Here is a 21,278-nt window from a genome sequence, read left to right on the forward strand (position 1 = left end):
AAATGATAAAACAAATTAAATTATCGGAAAATATCGGATCGGTAAAAAATATGTGGATCGACACAGCCCTAACTAATATGTTTACAGAATACAAAATCAGATATGATATATTTAATACCAGTAATATCGGATTGGCAAGAGTGATCTATAAACCTCTATTTTTGGTGTTGATTAGAAAAAGTGGTTTAACTCGGCGGTAAAATAAAGCATCGATTTCAGCTTATTTGAAAAAACATCAGAACCCTCAATAGCGGTTAATTATATCACTTTATCAAGATGTTAACTTGATAACAGGGTCTAGGGGGTAGTTTTAATTTAAATTTCCTTTTTTGCTAATTTTGATTTAATAGGGGGGAAATCATCATTGACTTAAGGGATGTAAAAGTCCCTGCTAGATACGGTAAAAATTTAGGTGAAAAAAAACCTAGAACGTATAGAAGTCCCCTGTGTGTGACGACGGCTGGGCTGGATAATGGTTCAGGCATGGGTAACATTTGCTGCCATAAGGCGTTATGAGGGTCGTAGCGTTCAAGGGAAGAGAGCCTATTAGTCGAGTCCCAACCACCGATGGCGTAAACGTATCCGTCTAAGTAAGCTAGGCCTTTTAATAAAATACCAGTGACATTATATATTTATTAGATTAAGATAGTAATCTGCAATTTAAGATTTTTCAAATATACTTATGCGATCAATTTCTTTAAAATTATCCATCTTAGCAAATTTTAAATTAGGGCTGTGCCAATATTAAATATCGGATCGGATCGGCACCGATATTTAGCGTTTCTCAAAAATATCGGATAGGGCCGATACCCGCAAAACCCGATCCGATCTTTTTACTTTTCTTTTTTTTGTTATTTTATGTTATGTATATTTATTTTACATTATAATATTTTTTTTATCTATTTATTGTTTTTTTTTTAAATTAGTCTTAATTGTAGAAATAAATTAAATTAAATGCATAATTCGATTTTTTGCATAAAAAATATTGATTTCTTAATTACATTTGGTTCAAAGGGGGGTGGTGAAAAATCAGGATAAATATCGGACCGGTATATCGGAAAATATCTGATAGGATAGGTTAAAAATATATGGATCGGCACAGCCCTAAAAACGATCATTGGAAAACTATTATCCAGTTAGCGTCAACCAACTACTATTAACATCATTTTATTCTACATTAAATATTCATATAGAAAGTCTACGTATTTTGTCGATAACTTATTCTATCATATTGCTTCATCATATAATTGCAGTAAATAATGCTGAGTTATTTTTGTATTCTGGTTAGACTAGGCCAAAGTTATTTTGCCCAGTCTCTTATTAAACCCGTCTTAATAGTTTTTTATATTCATTTTTAATTATAAGTTTATATATCAATTTTTGAAAAATATACAATTAATTTAGTCAACCCTAAATAATTATTTTAAAATCTAACCTGCAATGTGTAATATTACTTTTTATAGCTCTATTTTTAAAGTCTGCAAATATATAAATAAATATAATACTAATTTTTATGCCTCAGTGAATTTATTTAGTTTATTAAATTTATATGCACTAAATACAAGATTAGAAAATGTTAAGATCCATATATTTTATTATGATCATTTTTTTTATATCAAGCGGAACTTTAATGAATTTTGGAAAATGATATAATTTTGAACTACCCGAATAGAGCAAAACCGCTATAATTAAAACAAGAACTAAATGAAACATTAACAGGTCGAAACCCTGATTTTAAGTTGATAAAAATTATTCCCGAATCGTATCTATACAATTTATTTTATATTATTTTTCTGTTAAATAATAAATGATATTTTTTATTATGTAATTATATTAATAATTGATAAAAAAAAATTAAGGCCTTCTTGTTTATAAATTGATCAATATTTTTCGATATAAGTGGGAGCTGCCAAACTTAAAAATCCACGGGTCATTTTACAAGACCTAGCTAAAGATAAAGTAATTCGGGGAATTCCATTAACAAAATAGAAAAATAAAGGAGGATAAAGTCAAATATGGAGTTTAAAAAAGGAAGTATTAAATATAAATTATTTTAAACCCTATTTAAATATAAATCACATAATTACCTAGCTCTGTGCGAGCCATATTCATGGCAGGCAACTCTTGCCAAACGTCAATGAAAAATTCGTATCTCCATAACCCAGAGTTCGTTATTCCATCCGGGAATTCGCCACCAGCCATGTAAAGGTAACGGCCTATATTATAAAAAAAATTATATATTTGAAATGCCAATTGGAAACTAAATTATACCTTTTATAATTATTGGCATCATCCTCCAAACCTAAGTTACTCATATTCCCATCCTTCTATTTTTAAAGATACCTAAATCTCATTATTAAAGAAATTTATAAAATTTTAAATTTTTTGGAACTTGAACCCTCGGAACTAGTGTTGCGTAATCGGCTAATTTTAGCCGGCTATAAAACGGCTTAGCCGAGATTTTAGGTGAAAACTAAGCCTAATTAGGTAAAGCCTAAAAATGGGCTAAGCCTAAAAATGAGCTAAGCCTAAAAATTGGCTAAGCCTAAAAATGGGCTAAAATAAATTAGTCAAAAATTCTGCATCGATGCATAGCATTAATTATTATTTATTTATTTTAGTAAAATAATTTATTTTATTTATATTTAATGTAAATATTTTATTATTATCAACTGATGTTGTTAAACGGCTAGTTTTGAGAAAAATATTGACTAAGCCTCAAAATTTCGATACTATATGTCTAGACCTTTGCTCCTTCTATGATCAAAATTTTCAGGCTTGCATAATATTTTTCTGGATAAAACACTGAGTTAGCCGATTTTAAAAATCAGCTCAAAACGAGCCGTTTAACAACAATCAACAAATAAACATGATATGATTTAATATTTTTTATTTATATTGTTTTATTTTGAAATGAAAATAAATTTATTTATTTGATGTTTTTTTTTAATAAAAAAAATAATATGCTGCTATATTGTAAAAATGTAATATTCTTTTTAATATAATTTATTAGTGATTTTCACAATCTTCTTTGTAAATACATCTTTTATTGAGGAATTATATTGTAAATTTTATTAGATAAATAAAGCTCCGTGAAGTTGGCCGAACATTTGGAAGAACTAACGATGAATCATATGTCATTTTTTAGTGCTTATTAGTGCTCTAATCCGTATAGTAGCCGAATTTAAGGGAAAAAAGTTATAAGCAAAAATAAAAATTTGCGCCAACTTCACGCTTAAAAGTTGACTGAAAGCACTAACGATGAAACTTATATCATTCTTTAGTGCTTAGTTAGTAGAGGTTAGTGCTTCAATCATTTTTGTAGCCGAATTAAGAATAAAAAGTTATTGGCGAAAAATACAAAAATATTGGCGATGTGCCAAAACATAAACTATAGTAGTACCCGGTTTTCGCCATTATTTAGTGCTTAATTAATGTATTTAAATTCCGTTATTAATTTGGTTAACCGCCATATGGAAAAAAAGTTATAAGCTAAATAAAAATTATGACCTCACGATTTAAGCGTGAAACGATGAAACTTATATCATTCTTTAGGGCTTCGTTAGTAGAGGTTAGTGCTTCAATCACTTTTGTAGCAGAATTTAAGAATAAAAAGTTATTAAAAAAAAATGAACAAATATTGGCGACGTGCCAAAACAAAAACTAGAGTAGTACAAAACATCCGGTTTTCGCCATTATTTAGTGCTTAATTAATTTATTTAAATTACGTTATTAATTTGGTTAACCGCCATATGAAAAAATCGTAATACGCTAAATAAATATTTAGAGGTCAAATTTTGGAAATTATGAAAGCACTAACGATGAAATTTATATCCTTCTTTAGGGCTTCCTTAGTAGAGGTTAGTGCTTCAATTACTTTTGTAGCCGAATTTAAGAATAAAAAGTTATTTGCGAAAAAAACAAATAATGGCGACTTGCCAAAACAAAAACTATAGTAGTACTAGACATCCGATTTTCGACATTATTTAGTGCTAAATTAGCAAATTTGAATTCCGTAATTAAGTTGGTTAACCATCTTTATAAAAAATTGTAATATGCTAAAGAAATGTTTAGAGGTCAAATTATGGCCAGAAAATTATGAAAGCAGGGTAATTCCATACCAAATCGATAACTTTTCGGCTCGACCTTTTTAATTTAGATAAAATTTTGTATACTAAGAGAATATCATTAGAAAGCATCGAATCCAAAATTTTAGCCTCCTAGTACTCATAGTTCCTGAGATATCAATGGTCAAAAGTGCCAAAAATGACGTTTTTTCGAAAAATGCGATTTTTTAAAATTGAGATAAGTTAAAAAATAATGATTTTAAAAATATAAGTATAACTCTATTAAGGGTCTTTTATTGAATATTAAAATTTTTTTCAAAATAATATTGTTGCGGTTTTTATTTAAGTTATAAATTTTAAACATGAAAACTCCAAGTGTTTCGCTTTCCAAATTTTTTTGAATTTAATATTTTCTTATTCTCTAACCTTATATCTATTCATAAAAAAAATTTAAACTTGGGACAGCCATGGGTTTTTTAGTTATTGCGATTTAAAAAATCAAAAAATAAATAATATTTTCAAAAATAGATGGCGCTCATTTATAAAATAACGCGTTTTATTAAAATTATTATTTTTTTTAAACTTTTTTCCATTTTAAACATAAATAATAAGATTTTCCAGCATTAATATTATGAAAATATATTATTTAGATCAATTGATAGACTTACTTATTATTATTATTACTTTATTGATAACTTGTAAAAATTATTAGTTTTTATAATAAATGATTAATTTCCTAAAAAGATAGTTACAATTCCTATATAAGAAAATATAATTAATTTCTGAAAGATTATAACAAGTTTTCATGCACCTGCCTTGATATTAATTAATTTTTATTTTACAAATATTTCAATATTAATTTTTTCTTAAAATTATTTATGTATAAATATAAATGTGCAAATCCTTTTAAAGAATCTAAACACTTTTATTGTAAAAAGAACCTGCGTAAAGTTACGACGTGGATGACACAATTTCCAAACATTGAGGCGGAACACTATATTTGTGATAAATGTCGTAAGCGTTTATCACAAAAAAATATTGAAAATATAAATTCTGATAGCGAATATGTAAATAATATCCCCACAGCATCCGCATCAATAGATACAATCATAAACCTTAAACGAAATTGGAATATCTCCTATTAAGAAAAAAAAACTAGCTGAAAAAAATTATCCAAAAAAAAGATAGCAAAAATATCAAAAGCTCTTTCAGATATAATAATTAACAATCCAGAATCGGACACAAAAGACAATAATGATATACTATACAATATGAAATTACATTATCCTAATTTATCTAAAAATAAAAAATATCAATTGCTGACCATTCTGCCTCCTAATTGGAGTGCAAATAAAATAAAAACGGAATTCAACGCTACATATCATATGGCATATAATTCCAAAATCATTTTAAAAGAAAAGGGGATTCTTTCAACTCCAAATCGAAAGCCTGCAAAATATCTCAATCAAAACAGTTGATATTGTTAAAAGTTTTTTTTGCAGTGATAAAGTTAGTAGGGTATTACCAGGAAAAAAAGATTGCTTATCTATCATTGAAAAGGGGGAACGAGTGAACGCTCAAAAAAGGCTAGTTCTTAATAATTTAAAAGAATTATATAATCATTTTAAGGAGAGTAATTCAAGCATAACAATTGGATTTTCGAAATTCGCAAGCTTAAGACCAAAAAATTGCATATTGGCAGGGGCTAGCGGAACACATAGTGTATGCGTTTGTAGCATACACCAGAATATTAACTAATGATTTTAGGCTGTGAATGAGCAACATTGACTAAAAATGGTGAGGATATATTAACAACTTATAGAGATGTTATAGGCAGAATGATTTGCAACCCCCATTACCAACCTGTTATTTTGGTGACTGTAGCGAGTGTCCTGGCTCGACACTCTTAAAAGAACGCATTGAAAAATTATGATATAGCTCTTATTACGTTTAAACAATGGGTTTCGGTAGATAGAACAACTCTGGAGACTATTTCTCAATCTTCAGACGAATTTATTAATTAAGTAATATCTTTCATGAATTTTTATTTATCTATTGTATTTACAAATTAAATAAATAATTTTACGAAATTTAAAATTATTAATGCTGGAAAACCTTATTATTTATGTTTAAAATGGAAAAAAGTTTAAAAAAAATAATAATTTTAACAAAACGCGTTATTTTATAAAGGAGCGCCATCTATTTTTGAAAATATTATTTATTTTTTGATTTTTTAAATCGCAATAACTAAAAAACCCATGGCTGTCCCAAGTTTAAATTTTTTTATGAATAGATATAAGGTTAGAGAATAAGAAAATATTAAATTCAAAAAAATTTAAAGCGAAACACTTGGAGTTTTCATGTTTAAAATTTATAACTTAAATAAAAACCGCAACAATATTATTTTGAAAAAATTTTTAATATTCAATAAAAGGCCCTTAATAGAGTTATAAATTGACATATAACTTATATTTTTAAAATCATTATTTTTTAACTTATCTCAATTTTAAAAAATCGCATTTTTCGAAAAAACGTCATTTTTGGCACTTTTGGCCATTCATATCTCAGGAACTATGAGTACTAGGAGGCTAAAATTTTGGATTCGATGCTTTCTAATGATATTCTCTCAGTATACAAAATTTTATCGAAATTAAAAAGGTTGAGCCGAAAAGTTATCGATTTGGTATGGAATTACCCAGCACTAACGATGAAATTTATATTTTTCTTTAGGACTTCCTTAGTAGAGGTTAGTGCTTCAATCACTTTTAGAGCCGAATTTAAGAATAAAAAGTTATTTGCGAAAAAAACAAAAAATGGCGACGTGCCAAAACAAAAACTATAGTAGTAATAAACATCCGGTTTTGCCATTATTTAGTGCTCAATTAGTACATTTGAATTCCATAATTAATTTGGTTAACCATCTTTATAAAAAATTGTAATACGTTAAAGAAGTGTTTAGAGGTCAAATTTTGGCCAGAAAATTATGAAAGCACTAACGATGAAATTTATATCCTTCTTTAGGGCTTCCTTAGTAGAGGTTAGTGCTTCAATCACTTTTGTAGCCGAATTTAAGAATAAAAAGTTATTTGCGAAAAAAACAAAAATAAACAAAAAATGGTGACGTGCCAAAACAAAAACTATAGTAGTAATAAACATCCGGTTTTGCCATTATTTAGTGCTCAATTAGTAAATTTGAATTCCATAATTAATTTAATTAACATCTTTATAAAAAATTGTAATACGTTAAAGAAATGTTTAGAGGTCAAATTTTGGCCAGAAAATTATGAAAGCACTAACGATGAAATTTATGACCTTCTAGAGGTTAGTGCTTCAATCATTTTTGTAGCCGAATTTAAGAATAAAAAGTTATTTACGAAAAAAAAAATATACAAATAATGGCGACGTGCCAAAAAACTATAGTAGTAATAAACATCCGGTTTTGCCTTTATTTAGTGCTCAATTAGTAAATTTGAATTCCATAATTAATTTGGTTAACCATCTTTATAAAAAATTGTAATATGCTAAAGAAATGTTTAGAGGTCAAATTATGGCCAGAAAATTATGAAAGCACTAACGATGAAATTTATATTCTTCTTTAGGGCTTCCTTAGTAGAGGTTAGTGCTTCAATCACTTTTGTAGCCGAATTTAAAAATAAAATGTTATTTGCGAAAAAAACAAAAATAAACAAAAAATGGCGACGTGCCAAAACAAAAACTATAGAGTAATAAACATCCGGTTTTGCCATTATTTAGTGCTCAATTAGTAAATTTGAATTCCATAATAAATTTGGTTAACCATCTTTATAAAAAATTGTAATACGTTAAAGAAATGTTTAGAGGTCAAATTTTAACCAGAAAATTATGAAGGCACTAACGATGAAATTTATATCCTTCTAGAGGTTAGTGCTTCAATCATTTTTGTAGCCGAATTTAAGAATAAAAATTATTTGCGAAAAAAACAAAAATATACAAATAATGGCGACGTGCCAAAACAAAAACTATACAGTGAAAGGGGGGATATTTTTTACCAGATGTTAAAACAAAATAAAATGATACTTTTATATTTTTATTTTAATCATACTTAAACATTAATCTATGTTAAAAAAAATTTAAACAACTTTTTTTAAAAAAAAACTTTTTAAAAAAAACATATTTTTTCATATATCATTTACATAATTTAATATTTTTGTATATTTAATTTAATATTAATTAATTTTTTAATCTTATAATGTTTAATATAGACTACAATTTTTTATAACTTTAATACATCTCCTTTACTCTCAAGTACTTCTGTAAATTATTCTTTGCCAATCTCAGATAGGAATGATATGGAAAATTATCAATCACATTCTAATATTTCTGCAAATAATAATTCTTTAGCAACTATTAATGAAAATATAAATCATTCTCAAATATCATCCATTCCTAAACCCAAAAGAACATACAATTGTTGGAACAAAGATAAAATTGAAATGGTAATGAAAATATTAGCAATGCCAGAGGAAGAACAGATGGAGGTTAAGGACATTGCTAAATTTGTTAATATGTCGAAGGCATCAATACATAAAATAAAACGGGATACATTCCCAGAAATTATTGGTGAGCCCTTAAAGGAATTCTCCCTTAAACAAAGAGGGAGAAAAATTAAAGACACAGCAAATATTGAAAGGCAAATTATGGATTTACTAATCGACAATAATACCTTCACGGTGAAGGATATAATTGAGAATTTGCCCTCTGGTTCTCCAAAAAATATTGGAACTATAAGGAAATATATTAAAAACATCCGATGGTCCAAAAAGAGCTGGGAAAGAACCAGATCGCAGGAATACACCAGGAGCTATCAATATTCGACAGGTGTATTGCCGCAAATTGCTGAACATCTCCAGAGAAAGACTCTATTTTCTCGACGAAACAGGCATCAATTTTCATGTTGTACCTGTCTATGTTTGGGCACCACTCAACGTTAGACCATCAATAAAGGTGCCACCCTCAAAAGGGAAAAATGTAAGTGTACTTTGCACTATAGGAATTTGTGGAGTTATACATTATAAAATCATCGAAGGATCATATAATGGTATGTTATTCCGAAATTCATTAATGGATATTATTAGTATATTACCACCAGATGCCATATTAGTTATGGACAATGCGTCAATACATAAAAGTCATCTAATTGATGACTATAAAGAGAGAATTGAATATCTTCCCCCATACTCACCACAATTAAACCCAATTGAAAATTTTTTCGGGGTTTTCAAAAACAAGTACAGGTCATTAATTCCCAGACCAAGTACAAGGGAACATATAATAAATAATATTAATCAAATAATGAATCAATTTATTCCATATGATTTTACAAATTTCTATAATCATATGCAACATTATTTGGAGCTGGGCTATCGTGGACTACCTCTTGACTAAAGTAATCTAATTATATAATAAATTACGATTAACATTTTTTAATATTTATAGGTACTACTTAAGCAAGCAATTTATGACTATGAACTATCATTAAATATTTCATATTTTATTAATTAATATTCATGTATTAGTGTAATTACGAATATATTTCTTATTATATATAATTATATGTATTTATACGAATTGAATAAAATTTTAAATTAAAGTTATGTCTCAAATATGATAAAATAAAGTGAGAAAAAAAACTATTTTCAGAAATAAAAGATTCTGACTAAGATCTTACAACTTAAATGAATAATTTATCATTATATTTAAAATTATTCTACATAAAATATAGTTAACTAAGTAAAAGAAAATATGTGATGACAAAACTTTTTATATTTTTTTATAAAAAATTTTTTTTAAGTGTGACATTTAAAAAAGTTGTTTAATATTTTTTTAACATAGATTAATGTTTAAGTATGATTAAAATAAAAATATAATAGTGTCATTTTATTCTGGTAAAAAATATCCCCCCTTTCACTGTAGTAGTAATTAACATGCGGTTTTGCCATTATTTAATGCTCAATTAGTAAATTTGAATTCCATAATTAATTTGGTTAACCGTCTTTATAAAAAATTGTAATATGCTAAAGAAATGTTTAGAGGTCAAATTATGGCCAGAAAATTATGAAAGCACTAACGATGAAATTTATATCCTTCTTTAGGGCTTCCTTAGTAGAGGTTAGTGCTTCAATCACTTTTGTACCGAATTTAAGAATAAAAAGTTATTTGCGAAAAAAACAAAAATAAACAAAAAATGGCGACGTGCCAAAACAAAATCTATAGTAGTAATAAACATCCGGTTTTGCCATTATTTAGTGCTCAATTAGTAAATTTGAATTCCATAATTAATTGGTTAACCATCTTTATAAAAAATTGTAATACGTTAAAGAAATGTTTAGAGGTCAAATTTTGGCCAGAAAATTATGAAAACACTAACGATGAAATTTATATCCTTCTAGAGATTAGTGCTTCAATCATTTTTGTAGCCGAATTTAAGAATAAAAAGTTATTTGCGAAAAAAACAAAAATATACAAATGATGGCGACGTGCCAAAACAAAAACTATAGTAGTACTAAACATCCGGTTTTGACATTATTTAGTGCTCAATTAGTAAATTTGAATTCCATAATTAATTTGGTTAACCGTCTTTATAAAAAATTGTAATACGTTAAAGAAATGTTTAGAGGTCAAATTTTGGCCAGAAAATTATGAAAGCACTAACAATGAAATTTATATAATTCTTTAGAGCTTCCTTAGTAGAGGTTAGTGCTTCAATCAGTTTAATAGCCTAATTTAAAATAAAAAAGTTATTAACAAAATAAACAAAAAATCTATCAGCGACAAACATTTTATTTTCACCATTATTTAGTACTTATTTTGTAAAATTTAAACCCTAATTAGTTTGATTAAAAACCCCAAGTAATTAAAAAATGCATATTGTCTTTTTGCACTGAACCTATCAATTGTTTCCGTAGATCATCTGCCATATTTGAGTAATATAATGTTTCAAAAGCTTATATATATTAAGGTTCAAAATACATGAATAGCTATAACCAAGTCACAAAATATTATTTCCACTACTGCCTAAATGGGTCCATTGAACCCCATTCTTGTGTAATAATTATATAATTTTTATTATTTTATTGGAACAACTACATTTTTATCCAGCATCTATTATTCTGAGGTGTCATTGAATGATATGGTTAAAAACATTCTCAGAAATTTTTTATTCTTAATTCAAATTGTTCTTTTTACATAGTTTTATTTTATTCGAAAAAATTACTCATATATTTATTCCTATCATAAATTTTAGTTATATTAAGATCACAATATAATGAAGTACCCGTCGAACAGTGCTCGGGCCTAATTTTTTTTAAATAAATCGGGTTCGGGCCTAATATTTTTAAAAAAAGGGCCGGGTAGGGTTGGGCCTAGAAATTTTTTTAAATATATCTAAATTTATCAATTATATATTGAATTTTTTATGTAAAATAAAAATATTTGATTTTATTTATAGAAACTAGACAACATATATATAACATATGTCTTTTATTTTGAGTAATTTTAAAAATTATTTTCTATATTTAAATAAATTCGGGCATGACCGGGCCGGGTCGGTAAATTTTTAAAAAAATTTCTGGTTCGGGCCAGGCGGCAAAACTTTTTTAAAAAAATTTAGGACCGGGCCTGGCTTAAAAAATTATGCCCGATGCAGATCACTAATACTTTTGCAGGAATTCTGAGAGGTACCCTGATTCGATAAATTACTGCCATATTAATCCTTCAAATTTTCTAACACCTTTCTCGACGCCTAAGAAAATTTTAGACCAAAACATTATAAAATTATATTCGATTCATAAATTTGACGTTCGTCTTTATTAAAGTTTTATTATTAAAAAATTATATCAAAATCAAAATGTTTTTTACAATAATTATGGAAAGTTATTTAACTATATAAGAATGTTTCACATTATGGAAATGTGTTACATATTATAAAAATTTACAAGTAATCAAAAAAATTTTTGAGTAATATAAAAAATTAACCACAGAATTTCCCACATGTGATTAATAAATCAACACTCAGCTGTAAACCATATAATAAATAGAAGCCTAACAGCTGCACACATTCCAAACAATCTTGAACCATCAAATTTCTCAAGTAGATGGTTTAAGACCTGATGGTATGACAACCATACCTTGGGCCCTCAACAAATCACATTGGGACTACACGTGTGTCTCATTATTCCCTTCAAACATAAATTTCAATTTAATAACACAGGCAGAAATTAAAAAGACAAACAAATACAAAAATTTTAAAAACTTCATATTCACTACAGTAGTGACTTCTACTAACGGGCATTTTTCGCCTAAAACATTTATGTTTTTTAAAAAATCTGGGTAATAAAATACGACTTTTCACAAATTAACCCAGAGAAGTTCTTTTTATTCGACAAAAAATTCAAATAGAAATTTTTAGACACAATTATGGTTCCTTTTTGGGGACTCAATTATAGAATTTCATTTTTAATTATATAATTATAAATTATAATTTTTTTAATTAGGTTTAATTACATATTTTATAATTTTATATATTTACATAATCCTTAGTGTATTACAATTTTTTATAAAGACGGTTAACCAAATTAATTACGGAATTCAAATTTACTAATTGTGCACTAAATAATGGCGAAACGGATGTTTGGTATTACTATAATTTTTGTTTTGGCACGTCGCCATTATTTGTTTTTTTGTTTTTTTCGCAAATAACTTATTATTCTTAAATTCGGCTATAAAGGTGATTGAAGAATTAACATCTACTAAGGAAGCCCTAAAGAAGGATATAAATTTCATTGTTATTGCTTTAATCATTTTCTAGCCATAATTTGACCTTTAAACATTTCTTTAGCGTATTACGATTTTTATAAAGACGGTTAACCAAATTAATTACGAAATTCAAATTTACTAATTGAGCACTAAATAATGGCGAAAACCGGATGTTTAGTACTACTATGGTTTTTGTTTTGGCACGTCGCCATTAGTTGTTTATTTTTGTTTTTTTCATAAATAACTTTTTATAGTTAAATTCGGCTACAAAAGTAATTGAAGAACTAACCTCTACCAAGGAAGCCCTAAAGAAGAATATAAATTTCATCGTTAGTGCTTTCATAATTTTCTGGCCAAAATTTGACCTCTAAACATTTCTTTAGCGTATTACAATTTTTTAAAAAGACGGTTAACCAAATTAATTACGGAATTCAAATTTGCTAATTAAGCACTAAATAATGGCGAAAACCGCATGTTTAGTACTACTATAGTTTTTGTTTTGGCACGTCGCCATTATTTGTTTTTGCAAATAACTTTTTATTCTTAATCGGCTACAAAAGTAATTCAAGCACTAATCTCTACTAAGGAAGCCCTAAAGAAGGATATAAATATCATCGTTAGTGCTTTTATAATTTTCTGGCCAAAATTTGACCTAAAAATATTTCTTTAGCGTATTACGATTTTTTCATACGACGGTTATCCAAATTAATTACGGAATTCAAAGTTACTAATTGAGCTCTAAATAATGGCGAAAACCGAATGTTTAGTACTACTCTAGTTATTGTTTTCACGTTACCAATATTTGTTTATTTTTGTTTTTTTCGTTAATAACTTTTTAATCTTAAATTTGGCTACAAAAGTGATTGAAGCACTAACCTCTACTAACGAAGCACTAAAGAATGATATAAGTTTCATCGTTAGTGCTTCCAAAAGTTCGGCCAACTTCACGCTTAAATCGTGACGTCATAATTTTTATTTAGCTTATAACTTTTTTTCCATATGGCGGTTAACCAAATTAATAACGGAATTTAAATACATTAATTAAGCAATAAATAATGGCGAAAACCAAATGTTTAGTACTACTCTAGTTTTTGTTTTGACACATCGCAAATATTTGTTTTTTTCGCCAATAACTTTTTATTCTTAAATTCGGCTACAAAAGTGATTGAAGCACTAACCTCTACTAATTAAGCACTAAAGAATGATATAAGTTTCATCGTTAGTGCGTTCAGTCGACTTTTAAGCGTGAAGTTGGCATAAATTTTTATTTTTGCTTATAACTTTTTTTCCTTAAATTCGGCTACTATACGGATTAAAGCACTAATAAGCACTAAAAAATGATATATGATTCATCGTTATTGCTTCCAAATGTTCGGCCAACTTCACGGAGCTGATAAATAAACAATCTTTTAGGCGAAACCTTTTATCATTTTTTTTATCATTTTTTTAAAATTATCTATTTTTTTTTAAATGAGGTGGATTTTATGAAACTTTTTTGATGATTTTATATGATCTTTTTAAGGTTAATATTTTAATGTGACAATTGTCATAATCGTTATTTTATAAGTTTTTTGAAGAAAATATGTTAAAATAAGTATTAATAACATGTGTAAATATAAATTTAGTGAAGATGTACCTATGAAAAGTGACAATTGTCATAATCATTATTTTTAAAGTTTTTTGACGAAAATATGTTAGAAAAAGTATTAATAACATGTGTAAATATAAATTTAGTGAAGATGTACCATAGAAAGGTGACATTGTCATAATCGTTATTTTATAAGTTTTTTGAATTTTTTTGACGACAATATGTTAAAATAAATATTAATAAAAAATTTAGTGAAGATGTACAGTAGAAAAGTGACAATTGTCATAATCGTTATTTTTAAAGTTTTTTGAATTTTATTGACAAAAATATTTTAAAATAAGTATTGATAACATGTTTAAATAAAAATTTAGTGAAGATCTAGATAAACGACAATTGTCATAATCGTTATTTTTAAAGTTTTTTGATCTTTGTTGACAAAAATAGTTAATTTGCATCGATATTGATTTTAAAATAGAAAAAAAAGTTTACCCAAATTTTAAACAAGATTGTCTGATGAAAATTGGCAAAAAAATAATAATTTCTAACTTAGATTTTAACATATTTTCTTCAAAAAAATTCAAAAATCTATAAAAATAACGATTATGACAATTGACATTTTTCATTGGTACATCTTCACTAAATTTATATTTACACATGTTATTAATATTTATTTTAACATATTGTCGTCGAAAAAATTCAAAAAACTTTAAAAATGTCGATTATGACAATTGTCACTTTTCATTGGTACATCTTCACTAAATTTATATTTACACATGTTATTAATACTTATTTTAACATATTTTCGTCAAAAAAATTCAAAAAACTTATAAAATAACGATTATGACAATTGTCACATTAAAATATTATCCTTAAAAAGATCATATAAAATCATCAAAAAAGTTTCATAAAATCCACCTCATTTAATAAAAAATTGATAAAAGATTTCACCTAAAAGATTGTTTATTTATCTAATAAAATTTACAATATAATTCCTCAATAAAAGATGTATTTACAAAGAAGATTGTAAAAATCACTAATAAATAATATTAAAAAGAATATTATATTTTTACAATATAGCAGCATATTATTTTTTTTATTAAATAAACATCAAATAAATAAATTTATTTTCATTTCAAAATATAATATAAATAAAAAATATTAAATCATATCATGTTTATTTGTTGATAATAATAAAATATTTACATTAAATATAAATAAAATAAATTATTTTACTAAAATAAATAAATAATAATTAATGCTAAGCATCGATGCAGAATTTTGACTAATTTAATTTTAGCCGATTTATATAGGCTTAGTTAGACGATTTTTAGGCTTAGGCATAGTTTTTAGCCGATTACGCAACATTACTAGGAACCATCAAATCTAGAAAACCAGAACCCCACATTTAAATTTATAGGAATCGGAAACCAACCAAGAATGTTTAAAATGTTGTGCCATTCATTTAAGAGGGTTTATTCGAAGTGGAATTAATATTCACAACCGATATAATATTATTGTAATATATATTATTTTCTGAAACCAACCTCTTGGGCGAAGTTGGAGTATAGTTAAAAGGGTCGTCGGAAGGGTTAATATATAATTAAAAAAATAATATAATAAATTTGCAGAAAAAAAATACGGAAAAAACTGTAGGAATAAAAGTCTCGAAAAATAAATCTGTATATACCTAAAAATAAAACTATTATGGGCAATATTTAAGGTCAATAATATTATATTTTTAATTGTGCATGTATACCCAGGGCGTAAATAAGATTTAATAGGAGGAGGGTAAAGAATTTGTCACCTCGGTAGAGCTCAGCAAGAGCCCAGGTGGAATCAAGTAGGGCTTGGGTTAAACCAAAAATGTAATAAATCGGGCTGAGTTTTAAAAATTGGTTTATTTGATAGTTGTTTAGTATACTCGATTTAGCTTATTGTAATCAATTTCTATTGTTTTTGGTCAGTAATCTCGAAGGTCTAACATTTTTAAATTATTCTATTATAAATACCACCTTGCAGGAAGTGCAAGTGAATAAAATTAAATACTTTATGAATTATTTTTCTGTTCAAAACGCTCCATTTCAATTTTATTTATTAGAATTTATTAAATAAGTGCAAAATAATTCGAGCAATGAAATAGCTTGTACTCAAGTTTCTTTACCCACCAAGAATAGGGTTATGTGTAAGATCTCCTTCCGATCTTGCCTTAACTGTCTTCATTTCCGGCTGCTTATTAATGAAAAATTTTGTAAATTCCTATTTTATAAAACATGACCTTCCTATGATGTTGCTAATCAATTAGAAATCACGAATTATTACTGATAACCCACTTCCAGAAACGAATAAGCAGGAACTAGGATAGGCCCATAATTGTAAGATGCGTTGAATCACTCCTTTTCAAAAAGCAATTAGTGACCGCCCATTATAATCCTCGTTGTTTAATGGATCTGGCCATGAGTTCCTTGAAGCTATTCCCTCAGTCAATTTACAATTGCAACTAACAAAATGAGCTCACTCACGCCATTGTTATTCGTTTAAACTGCTTAATTAAAATGCCTATAGAAAAACTATCTTATCTGGTTGCAGTTCTACCGTCTTTGGTAATGGAAGACATAACCTTCATTGTCGTACTTGTAAAGGTCGAATTGTTAGACATAATTTATGTAATTCGATTAGAGCTTTGAGATCAACTCAATTCTTATCTGGTCTTGAATCTCCAGGTCTTTTCAGAACAGGTGGAAAAAGTCAAGATGGGATTTTTAAAATTCGTAGGTCAATTCCTAGTGTGGGATTACTCGTGCATTGATCAATTGGTTCCTTCCAATCAAACACTTAACATCCTGAAGAAAAGGAAACCAAAAATAGCAAAATATTCAGAAGCTTCACAAGAACACATATTCATTTCTATATTTTCAACCACCTTAACAACGTTTGGGAATCACGCTTTATCTTTTTCAAGGAACTTGGCTCTCATATTCGTAAACTTACGGACGAAGCTATTCACAAATCTAATTACCTTAGCCACAAGATGATTATTTTTAACATTAATAAATGTTGTGTGTTTTTTTCAAATATTTATTTTTTAATTGTGCGATTGATTATGTAAATTTAGTCATATAAATTCTATATTTGAAATAATTAAATAGAATAAAAAAGAATGCCAATATTTATAAAGTAATTAAAAATAACATGCAAACTATGTATAAAATGACATAATAGAAATAAAATTTAAAATCCATTTTAACCCATTAATGGTCACACTTTTTCCAGCTGATAAAAATTCTTGATTTTTTCAAATTTTATTTTTAGTTTAACCCTTAAATACTCCGGTGGTGTTTATGAAACCCCAGGCATGCTAAAAAGGATATTATATAAAAACGGTTAAATATTATGGTAACAGATTAAATCATGGGGAAATTTTCATATATTATTTTTTTTTTATTTTTTTTTTTTTAATTTTTTATTTATTTTTTTTAGATTGTCTGGATTTTGGTAGAAATTTTTGAATGTTAACTTTTTCTTTCAATTGGCGTATTTTTAGAATTTTTTTTTGATAAATAAATATCGTGTGGATTTTGAAGGAAATTTTTTGATACAATATCAAAGTTTTTTAAATTTAACATTTTACCTCTTTATGGATAACATAGAACTATTTTTGTTTTTCCTTAAAAATATATATATCTATATTATCATTGTATATATGTTATGTTTATTCAAATAAATTGATTAATTATTTAGTATACCTATTTTTATTAAATTCTTAAATATACTTTTTTTTCTAAATTCTTAAATATACTCTTTTTTTCTAAATTCTTAAATATACTCTTTTTTTCTAAATTCTTAAATATGATTGGGTAGTTTTTAAGACATAAGCATTTTGTGACTGATTGGGGTTTGTGAGACCCCACCAGAGTAAAAATTATTAAAACAAAATTTAAATATCTTATATTTTGAATGAGATATATGGAAAAGAAAACATAAAGATTTTCTCTGGTGGAGTTATTTTATTTTTATTATTCACCAGCTGACTCATTTCTCAAATTATTTTTATCATTTATAATGATTTTTGCAGATTCTGTAACTAAATATATAATTATTTAAGATGTAATATCATTTTATTTGAGGTGTTTATGACAATACAGGCGCGTACGCAGCGGGGGGGGGGGGACAGGGGGACAATTCCCCCCAAAGCCAAAAAATGCAGATGCCGGATTATATTTTTCAAAAATATTATTGTTAATATTAATTTATATTTGTTACTATTTATTCTTATCTCATATATACATATATATATATATATATATTTTATCACATTCATCTACTAAGTTATTTTATCAATCAATTTCGATTTCAAGTTTTCCTTGGCGTAATTTACCTATTATTTTCAAATTTTAGTGGCGTAATATTTATCTAAATTTCTAATAAAATAATAATTATCTCTGAAACTCCTTGTCCAACAGGGAGAAAAAAATTGCAAGCTTGTCCAACGAGATCGAGTCTCCGCCACAGTAACAGCTATTTTGGAGTTAAGAGCTGATTATTAATGCTATTACTGAAATATCACAATGGCTTGAAAGAAATATTTCCTCAGAAGCAAGAAAATTATTGGATTCAATACTTATTCCAAATTTTTTTTCTCATTAGAATGTATTATTTAATTATACAACTATTTTATGTAATACTTTTAAAAACATAACATTGACTTGATTAAGAAGATGAGAATAGCGGAGAGCATTTTATTAGAACTCAAGGAAATAGAGCTAGTGTTGTTGAAGAATTTCATATTTTATATGTTATTGTTGAGTCAAAAGCAGAGCTATACGTGTTAAATATTTGTCCCCCTCGACTTGCAGCAAGCAAGCTCATCATCAAAATATTAATATAGGATCAGTAGAAGAGTATTATAAAACAAATGTCCCCTCTCCCAACCTTTTTCATATGGTGATAGAAAAAAAATATAAATATTTGTTATATTTTTATCATGAAGATGTTAAAATATCTTATGATGCCTTATTAGCTGAATAACTATGATTAAAAGATTAACTATGGTTGATACAGTCCCAAAAAATGCTATGGATGCTTTTTATTTCAAACACATTTTAGATTATACTCCCAATTATTAAAATGGTTATATATATATTAGCAGCTCTTTAGTAAACTAATGAGAGAACATTCACTTTTTTAAGAAGAATAACAGAGCCTTGCAGAGGTACCATTTGCAGGACCAGGCCCAGATTTTATTTTAAAATTTTTTCCGGCCCGGGTTTTTTTTAAAAAAATTTTCAGGCCCGGCGGCTGGCTTAGCCCGAATTTTTTAAAATAAATTATATTTATTTTTGATATTTATAGCTAATAATGGCGATTTCAAATATTTGGTTTTAAAATAAACTCGGCTCGGATATTTTTTCTTAAAAAATTTTCAGGCCCAGCCCGGGTGTTTTTAAAAAAAAATTACGAGCCCGGCCCGGGTATATTTAAAAAAATTAAAATACGGTCCGGCTCAGGGGCCGGGCCTGTTAGTCTGTGAAAAACATACCTATGAAATACAACATCTGAAAGTAGATTGAATGATTGGATCTTTTGAATATTCATAGACATTTAACGCCAAGCAAGGATTGATAATTGAAAAATTAGCTCAAAACATACAAAATACAATTATTCCTAAGAAACTTTTTGTGTATTAATTTATATTTACAACATTTAAATTTTTTATACTTTATATATTTTAAAAGCTCAAAAAATTCAAATTTCAATTTTGGGTCATTTAGGTGATTCATATCGTGGGTTATATTCACTTTATATTTTATGATTAACATTTAAATGCCGGTTTATATATATAATTTTTTTAATTCACATTAGTTTAAAATTGTGTATTAGAAAAGTTATTAATCCTAATAAATTTATGCTTAGTATTTTTAATTAAAAATATTATTTCTTAAAAAAATTTATTATCCCCCCCCCCAGACCAAATTCCTGCGTACGCGCCTGTGACAATATAAATGAGGATGAATATTTTATATACGATAGTAATCTGATACACAATCTGAATTAGATGAAGAAGAAATGTTAGTTGAAGACAATAAACTTAATTTTATTTAGGTAAATATGAAATCATTTATCATAGTATATTCCAAAATTAGCTAAAAATATAAGTTTACTAAATAGAAAAAGGATCTTCCTAATCAAAGAATAAGAACTCGTCAACAAAATTTAGTTATTCATCTGCCAGGAGTAAAAGAATATGGAAAAGAAGCTGACACTCCAGAAAAATGTTTTGACTTGTTCATAACACCAAAAATGATTGAAGAGATTTATCATACCAATGAAAAGATTAAAATTATATGTAAAAACTATACTGACCAATATGAAAGTTATGCTAAAGAAGTTGATGTAACAAAATTCAAGGCGTTATTGGGAAATCTTAATTTAGCTGGAATTTTTAAATCTAACCATCAAAATAAAAAAAACAAAATTTTTTTTTTCAAATATTTCAAATAAATTTATGTTTAGAACACATTAATGTTTTATGTAATAAATGCTTTACATGTCAAATTTAAAATATTTCAATGTTCTATATTATTTTTATGTTTGAATGGATTAGTGTAATTTTTTTTTTATATTGAAGAATAAAGATCCATATTATGAATTATCATGATTATATGATAGATAAGTTATTTTTTTAATTTAATATTTGAAATTAAAAAAAAGTAAGCTTTTTTTAGAAAATTTTGGCACAAATTATAATTATCTTCATCATCTTTAATCTAAGCTTAAGAAATAAAAATAAATAAATATTTTATTTTAAGGTTAATTCTATCTTTTATCCAAAT

The 21,278-nt window shown here is 26.6% G+C and overlaps 1 protein-coding gene across 1 annotated transcript in view; it reads right to left on the minus strand.

Moving 5' to 3' along the window:
• Positions 1 to 21,278, minus strand: part of LOC135931455 (kelch-like protein diablo) — an 85,526-nt gene that overhangs the window by 30,562 nt on the left and 33,686 nt on the right. Inside the window, exons 7-8 of the mRNA XM_065468581.1 lie at positions 2,088 to 2,216; positions 425 to 601 (exon numbers count right to left, since the gene is read on the minus strand). Of these exons, the coding sequence (XP_065324653.1) occupies positions 425 to 601; positions 2,088 to 2,216 (306 nt within the window). The remainder of the gene's footprint in view (positions 1 to 424; positions 602 to 2,087; positions 2,217 to 21,278) is intronic.

The sequence above is a fragment of the Gordionus sp. m RMFG-2023 genome, chromosome 1, assembly GCF_954871325.1.
Source record: "Gordionus sp. m RMFG-2023 chromosome 1, tfGorSpeb1-WG-v2, whole genome shotgun sequence".
Taxonomy (NCBI): domain Eukaryota; kingdom Metazoa; phylum Nematomorpha; class Gordioida; order Chordodea; family Parachordodidae; genus Gordionus; species Gordionus sp. m RMFG-2023.